The 8499-nt window shown below is 46.0% G+C and overlaps 1 protein-coding gene across 2 annotated transcripts in view; it reads left to right on the plus strand.

Moving 5' to 3' along the window:
- The first annotated feature begins 519 nt into the window (after positions 1-519).
- The window catches only part of Akip1 (A-kinase interacting protein 1), a 9116-nt gene continuing 1136 nt past the window's right edge, over positions 520-8499 (plus strand). The window contains exons 1-5 of one of the 2 annotated variants that reach the window (XM_021215433.2): positions 520-618; positions 788-1012; positions 1806-1886; positions 4187-4300; positions 5711-5791. In XM_021215433.2, the coding sequence (XP_021071092.1) occupies positions 794-1012; positions 1806-1886; positions 4187-4300; positions 5711-5791 (495 nt within the window). In that variant the 5' untranslated portion in view covers positions 520-618; positions 788-793. The remainder of the gene's footprint in view (positions 619-787; positions 1013-1805; positions 1887-4186; positions 4301-5710; positions 5792-8499) is intronic. The other variant, XM_029544567.1, reaches the window with a different exon arrangement.

An 8499-nucleotide genomic window follows, 5' to 3' on the forward strand; every position in this document is an offset into this window, starting at 1 on the left:
CAAAATTGTGTGAATCTGTCCTTTCAAGGGAAGAATGAGGAAGCTTCAGGAAGAAGGGAATGACGGGATTCCCCACTCACCCACCACTCCACTGCATCCTCTACCAAGCTGCCAAGAAATACCTGCCATCCCCTGGAGTCTTACCAGTCCCCTCACCCACAGTCCCAAGGCCTCCGTCTGGCCTTGAGAGTTCTTCCGACAGAATGCCCTTTTCCCAGCACTACCTCCTCAGTCGCATTGGTCCGCTAGCCTCATCAACCTCCTCACACAAAAGTGGTTCTGGAGTGGCGAGACCCCTGAATACGGTCCGAAAGAGCCGCTGCATGCACCTACTCTCACAAATGTTTTTAGCGCAACAAGCCACGGGATCCACACTGACCTGTCGCGGCGAGAAAGACCTCGAACGACGACAAGCGCCCGCTTCGCGTCTGAAGCTGATTAAAGCTGGGCCCACGTGCCCCTCGACCCGGCCCCGCCCACACCGGCCCCGCCCATCGCCAGGCCCCGCCCACGGCGCGCAGCAGTTAGCTTGGCAACTGGCGGGAAAGAAGGGCTGCGGGAACACGGAAGGCGTGTCCGTGTGAGCGCTGTGCGCGTGCGCCCGAAGAAGCAGGCCGGGTGAGGGGCTGTACCCAGGGTTGGCGAGGCGGAAGTGTAAGGGGCAGGGGTCCTGCCTTCCAGCCCCTACCCACTGGGAGTGCGCGATGCAAGCGAAGGGGGAGCTGGGGTCGCGGGGAAGCTGCCGCCCGGATCCGGGCCTCGCTGACTTGTCTGTGTATGTGTCCAGGGAGACATGGAATACTGTCTGGCGGCCGCGGCGCTGAACGGAGTGGATCGGCGCTCGCTCCAGCGCTCTGCTCGGCTGGGGAGGGAAGTATTGGAGCGCGCCAAGAGGAGGGCAGTGGACTGGTATTCTCCAGAGCGATCCAGAGGCAGCGTGGGGGTCCTTTACCGCCAGGACCCCTACCAGGAAAGATGGTCGGTCCCGAGTTCCCAGCGCCTCCTAGAAGAGGTGAGGGCGGAGCTGGGGGACTAGCTAGTCATTCCCGGCCGCCACTGGGCGGGAGGAAGCCTCCCATGTCCAAAAGATGCAACGCATCCCAGCAAAAAGTGGAAACGTCGTTTGGAAACTGCTTTGACTCATTTTTAAAAAAAAAAAAAAAACACGGTCTCATATAGCCCAGGCTGGCCTTGAACTCCTGCCTACACTTTAGGTACTAGTATTAAAGAGGTTGTGCACAGTGTGACCCAATTCTTTTTGAGTAACAAAAGAATAGTAGTATTCTGCATACTTATAAAATTCTTACCGGGTGTGGTGGCGCACACCATTAAACTCAGCACCCAGGAGGCAGAAGCAGACAGATCTCTTGAGTTCGAGTTTAGCCTGGTCTACATTTCAAGTTTCTAGCCATCAAGTGTTACCTAAGGAGACCCTGTCTAAAGTAAATAAATACAATTCTTAGTGTGGTGCCAGAACTTGGGAGGTCGGGGCTAAGGATCAAGTACAAAATCTTCCTAGTGTACATGTGATCTTGTCTCAAAAAAAATCATAAACAACAATAACAGTTCTTTCCTATTACTCAATAGTAAGTAAAGCCAGCCAACCAATTATTTTAGTTCCTGAGTAAATTGCACATCTAGTTTACGGAGTTAGATTTTTTTTTTTTTTTTCTCAGCAAGATCCTTCTTACCAGTTTCAGCTTGCAGAAGCTTTCCTAAAAGTGAAAAGGGCTATTTGTCAAATGATGTCCTTCTCCAGTAGAGATTTGTAGGTCTCACCTATGACTTGCTATTTATTAAAACAGAGAGAAGAAAGGTGCCCAACCCTTAGCTCTTCCTTCAGAACAATGGCTGAATTCATGGACTATACTTCAAGTCAGTGTGGGGTAAGTTGGTGTGAACTAACACTGTGCCCCTGATCTGGGCTTGGGGAGAATCAGTCCTCCTCTATCGCAGGACCTATAGTCCTTCATGGAAGCAGCTTAGAATCAGTTAAGTAAGCCAGGTGGTAATGCAAGCACACTGACTCATGTCCTACATCTAGTTGTTAAGGATGCAGCTGTAGCCGGGCGTGGTGGCGCACGCCTTTAATCCCAGCACTTGGGAGGCAGAGGCAGGTAAATTTCTGAATTCGAGGCCAGCCTGGTCTACAGAGTGAGCAGAGTGAGTTCCAGGACAGCCAGGGCTAAACAGAGAAACCCTGTCTCGAAAAACCAAAAAAAAAAAAAAAAAAAAAAAAAAGTGCTGAATCAAAATCTTCAAGTCTGTTTGTTAGGGGGTGTTTTTTGTTTTGGGGTTGTTTTTTTTTCTAGACATGGTTTCTTTGTATAGCTTTCCTTATACTGGACCTTGCTCTGTACCAGGCCAGCCTTGAACTTACCGAGATCTACCTGCCCCTGCCTCCGGAGTGCTCGGATTAAAGGCCTGTGCCACTGCCACCTGTATGTTAGTATGTTAGGTTTTAACTTTCAGTGTTTGTTCAGTTTCCCATTGGTATATATTGGATTGTACCAATGGGTTTATAAACAGTTGGTGATAGAGATGGCCATGTGAAACAGGTACAGGAATGTGTTTTTCTAGTGGCAGGACCTGCTTCCCATGGATCAAACCGTGTTCTGTAACGTTCAGCTCTCCCGGTAGTCACTCCTAAGCCTCACCTAAGGTGTGTGACCAAGCAGTGAGAAGTTGGTGCTACACACATGGCCATGAAACTTCCTTCATCTTGTTCACTGGCCTTTAGTAAAGTTCACATTTCTAAAGCCCCGGGCTTTATTATCGACTCTTTTGGTTTAAACTGAAAGATGTATGGTAAATTATCACAACACCATGACATCAGGGACACCAGGCTTTCCTGAGAGTGGCCTGACTTTAAGGATATTGATGTATAAGCTGGATGGAAAGGAATTGTTTTCGCTATGCTTTTAGGCTTCAGATGTTAAGCTCAGTAAACTGTCAGTTTTTCTGTTTTATTGGAGATAAGATCTGGATTAGCTCAGGCTGGCCTCAGACTTGCTCCTTAAGAAAGCCTTCCTTGCCTTGAACTCTTGATCTCCGTGCTTCCCCTTTCTGAGGACAGGGATCATGGACATCCACCACCATGACCTCAGGGACACCAGGCTTTCTATGTTTTACATACTTCAAACAAAACATACACACAAAACTTCTATGTTTTACAAACATTCTTTAGCTTCCAAGAATGGGATTTCAACCAATGAGATACATTTCAGAGAATATTTTTAATGTTCATATTTATCCTAGGGTTGTTATAGGACAATCTGTACCCTCAGCTATACTACAAAACGGTTAACTTAGACACTTGGTTCATGGTCCAGTCAAAGGAATCGTAGTTGTCTTGGAGGCTTAGCAAGCTGGTGTTCATGTTCCACTTCAATCCTGTTATGGAATGGCACTTCAGAACATCTTGACTTTTTGAAGACTTAGAAAAGTTTTCTGGGTTTGGCTCCACAATTTTAAAGCAGCCCTTAAAATGTCATAGGTCCATGTCCTGAATTCTCTCCCCAGCCTCTCAATCCTCTCATCACACTCCTTCGACACTGTCCCTACAGTATGTTCCAAACAGGCTTAAGATGTCTTTATTACTCATAGTCCAGGGCAAATCTAAGGTTAACTTGGAAGAGGAGGAAGGAACTAAACAAGAAGAATGCAGCTTTTCTGATCTTTTGGATTATTCCTAAACTAGAGATCTCTCTCCTTCCACTCCCCTGTGGGAAATCCTGGGGCAAAAGGCTGTGTGGCTTTTAGGTTTATGTTTTGTAGGCTTCTGTGTTTCTTCAACGTAAGGAAATCATTCTGTTCTTCCCGCATCCTTGTCTGAGTACCAGGAAAGTAAACACAGAATTGTTGATCTGACTCTGTCAGGCGAGGAAGTAAAAGGGTGTGTGTATTTGACATTGAAGCAAAGATGTGAAAACCTTTACCCTAGCGCAGAGAAAACATGGTCCAGGCTTACCTTTATTTAGTTGGTCAGAGTTCTTGCCCTACAGAGGCAGCAGATGGCAGCAAAGCCATGCCAAATACAGTGTCCTTGTCTTCTCAGGCTTAGGCTTGTGGAAAGGACAGGTAATTTAACTTTTTTTCTCATGCTTCCTTCCTTAACCTTACACAAGTATCATAGTCTGAAATTTTGGCCAGAATATTTAAATGTTCTTTCACCTTACTTCTCTAGAAATACTACTCATCTATGCCAGAGGAAGGAGGGGCAACCCATGTCTACCGTTATCACAGAAGGAAGCCTCCAGAGATTCATGTGTACTCAGACACTGGGCACAGTCAGGAACAAGTACGTGTCTCTGCCATTCTGCCCAGCACCTGCATGGTCTCAAGGTTGAGCCCTTGGTTTGGATGTCCCTGTGGGATTTGTGTTATCAGCTGCCTGTGTGACTCAGCATTACAGTGCTCAGCAGATGTGTCACTTGACAGCCTCAGGGAACTTCCAGAAATAGGAATTTGTCTGAAACATGAGATTATTTATTTCACTCTAGGATCTTCAGTTGAACCTGTATTCCTGGACTGTGGAGTTCTTAGGCAGGCTTAAGAACCACATATTTTTGTATGCATCTGAGAATACAAGAGAGGGTTATTTTAAAGGTTTTATTTTTGAGCTAGGCGTGGTAGTGCATGCCTTTAATCCTAGCACTTGGGAGACAGAGGCAGGCGGCTCTCTTGAGCTTGAGGTCAGTCCAGTCTTCATAGAGAATTTTAGGACAGCCAGGGTGACACTGACTGCCTGAACAATTTTATTTTCAGCTACATGTGTACATGTGTGTCTGTGTATGGGTGTGTGCACACAAATGCAGGTGCCCAACAAATCTATAAGAGGGTGGGTCCACTGGAGCTGAAGTTACCCAATGGTTATGAGCCACCCAGTATGAACACAGAGAACCAAACATGGGTTTGCTCTTAAAGAGCTAGAGGCCCTTCATCATATGCTCTGTCTTTTAATATGCATTGCCATTTGAAAGCCAAAGGTTCTGTTTGTTCAATGAAAGTAGGCTTTTTGGTTTTGATTTTTCTTAAACTCCTTTAGTTATAACTTAAGTCCAGATTCAAATCCCTAAGTTAACCTCCTGACTTTTCTGACCTGTTAGTCATCTCAAGGTAGTAGAGTGGAGGGGTTTAGCAAAAATGGCAGGAGTGAGCATGGGTATATGAGTAGGCTCATTGCAGGCTCTAGAACCCTTGAAGTGCCTCTCTGGGATGTGAAAAGTCACCAGAGTCTGTGGCCTGCAATTCCCTTTCTGTCCTGACCTGAGCTCCCCTAGGAGAGCACTATTACGTGAGGTGTATGTGTGGCAGAGTGTCATTGCTCTGTCCTGTGATGTGCAAAAGAGGCTCCCTGAAATGAGAAAGAAAACTCTTGCTGAGAGTCCATTGAGTATCATGACTTTAGCACTTCAATCTTCCCTTCCGTCCAGGAGCCCCATGTTACAGTCCAGAAACAAGGGCGTGAGTTTAGAGAATCCTGCTAGTAAGCAGCGGGCATGGGAATGGGTCTGAAATTTGCCAGACTCCAAAGCCACATTAAAAAAAGCATGACTAAAAATAGTTCTAAGTATACCAAACAGATCACTAATAACAAGTGACAGATGAGAAAGGGCATACAAAATAATCCTAATAAAATAAAAGAAAATGTCTTTGCTTTCTGGAGGTCAAAGCTTATCTTAGCCCTAATCAATATTTGTCTTGACAGAGAAACTGCAGAGGTGAGACATCTGTTGGTCCAGAAAGCATCTACCAAACATCAGAGCATTTTCAAGAGTCCTCTTGGCCTGTGAGTACAGAGCTCAGTGTGCCAGGCTTCACCCCCTTTCTACACGCCTGCTGGCCCACTGCTCACTGGGCGCTAGTGTCTTCAGAATGGGAGGTTTACACTGGAGGACCCACAAGATTTTGGTTTGGTACAAAGTGCTGTTTTCTCGTGTCCTTCCCTTCACTGGAGGTTTGAGGGATGCTCTGGGTGCCTTAGCTCATAGTTGTGGTTGGAAAGAATGTGAAGTATTCACAGCTCTCTTCCTAGGCTCAGCTGGGCTGGCCTTGGCTCCTGCTAGAATTCCACCATCTGTTAAAGCAGCAGGAGGGCCTGACCTCTGCTTGTAAAATGCAGCCATTGCTGAAATTCCAGAATGTGAACATGTTGTGATACCAGGTTCCACATCATTTGAAATGTTTCTGTGGAAAAGAAAAAGAAAATAGAAATAGGTAGGAGTTGTATCACTTTCATGACCAAGGGGTAAGTGGTCTAGATCCTAGCGAGTTTGTTTGGTACTTATAAGAGCTGGAGAAAAAAAAAAAAAAGAAGAGCTGGAATTCTGAGGAAAGGAACTTGGACACATCGCTGCAATAAATCCCTTTTTGTTTGTATACAGTTTGTTACTAGCCAGGATTCAGATTATTCTAGAGTTATTAGCAACTAAAAAAATTCTGTTTCTAGTAAAAAAGCAAGCTGTCAGGCATGGGAGTCTCCATTGGTGTTGCACTTGGTAATTCTGACTGGTCTGTTCCAGTGTGTGAGAGATAGATTTTTTTTTTTTTTTTTTTTTTTTTGGTTTTTCGAGACAGGGTTTCTCTGTGTAGCCCTGGCTGACCTGGAACTCATTCTGTAGACCAGGCTGGCCTCGAATTCAGAAATCCGCCTGCCTCTGCCTCCCAAGTGCTGGGATTAAAGGTGTGCGCCACCACTGCCTGGCAGATTTTTTTTTTTTATGTGTATGTGTGAGTACTTTCATGTCTGTGTACCACATGTGTGCCTGGCATCCTCAGAGATCAGAAGAGGGTGGCAGGATCCCTAGAACTGGATTTATTTTGTAAGCCACCATCTGAGTTCTAGGACCCAAGCCTATATCCTCTGTAAGAGCAGCAAACAAGTGCTCCTTACTGGTGTCTTAGTCAGGGTTTTACTGCTGTGAACAGACACCAAGACCAAGGCAAGTCTTATAAAGACGACATTTAATTGGGGCTGGCGTACAGATTCAGAGGTTCAGTCCATGATCATCAAGGTGGGAGCATGGCAGCATCCAGGCAGGTATGGTGCTGGCAGAGCTGAGATTTTGACATCTTCGTCTGAAGGCTGCTAGTGGAAGACTACTGGGCAGCTAGGACAAGGGTCTTAAAGCCCACTCCCACAGTGACACACCTACCCTAACCAGGCCACACCTCCAAATAGTGCCACTCCCTGGGCCAAGCATAGACAACCCATCACAGCTGGTGAGCCATCTCTCCACCTCCACACAAATGCACACTTTCTCACTGCTGCCATGTATGGAGCAGAACAGAGCATGTTCTTGGCTGCCGACTGTGAGGCCCCTGGGTATTTTCACAGTTGACCTCTGGTCAGGAGTGCCATTGCTTCCTTCCTATGTCAGTTAAACTAAACAAACAAAACCTAAACCAAACAAAAACAAGCCGAACGAAAGCAAAAAACAAAACAAAAAACAAAAACATCCGAGGACCCTAGGTGAAGTAGGGTTAAGCGGAGGGAGACGGTTGCTTGGGGATCTGAAGCAGAAGATGACACGTATGAATAGATGACATGTATGTTCAGTTAAAACTAAAGGTGTAGGGGCTGGTGAGATGGCTCAGTGGGTAAGAGCACCCGACTGCTCTTCTGAAGGTCTGGACCACATGGTGACTCACAACCATCTGTAACAAGATCTGACGCCCTCTTCTGGAGTATCCGAAGACAGCTACAGTGTACTTACATATAATAAATAAATAAATCTTAAAAAAAAAAAAAAAAAAAAACCTAAAAACTAAAGGTGTAGACCTTTAGTTTTTCAGAAGTGGTAAGAACAAAGGTGGGATGAAAGTACAAATATTTTCACTTAATCCTGCTATAAAATTTGCTAGCCAGTCGTCTCCCATGTTTGGTATAAAAAATGACAACTCTGTCTTGAGTAGACATGACATAGCCATAGCGATCCAGATGCATTTTTTTTTCCTTTGAGACGAGCTCTGGCTAGCCTGAAACTCTGGGTAGACCAGGTTAGCCTTGAACTCACAGAGATCCACCTGCCTCTTTCTTCCAATTGCTGCAATTAAAAGTGTGTACCACCATGCCTAGCTCAACCCAGATGCACTTGGACTCTTAATCTGCTCTCTCCTGGTTTGTGACTTTGCTGTTTTGCCATGTGAACAAAGGGCACGCCCTGCCAGTGCACCTGCCCTGAGCCACATCCCAGCCAGGTGTGAAGTCTAGCCTGGACGATGGTTTGTGCTCAGTTCAGCTCTGAACACGGTCTCACCAACTCCAGCTTTCAGGGCTTTACAACATAAAAGGCCCATCTTCCAAATAAGTCCTTCGGTAACAGAGGGCATCCATTCATATTACTAGCTTTGGGAGAGAAACAATGCCTCTTCTCAAGGGAGTCTAGCAAAAGTATGACTGGGCTGGTGAGATGGCTCAGTGGGTAAGAGCACCCGACTGCTCTTCCGAAGGTCCAGAGTTCAAATCCCAGCAACCACATGGTGGCTCATAACCAT

Source organism: Mus pahari, chromosome 1 (genome assembly GCF_900095145.1).
Source record: "Mus pahari chromosome 1, PAHARI_EIJ_v1.1, whole genome shotgun sequence".
NCBI classification, from domain to species: domain Eukaryota; kingdom Metazoa; phylum Chordata; class Mammalia; order Rodentia; family Muridae; genus Mus; species Mus pahari.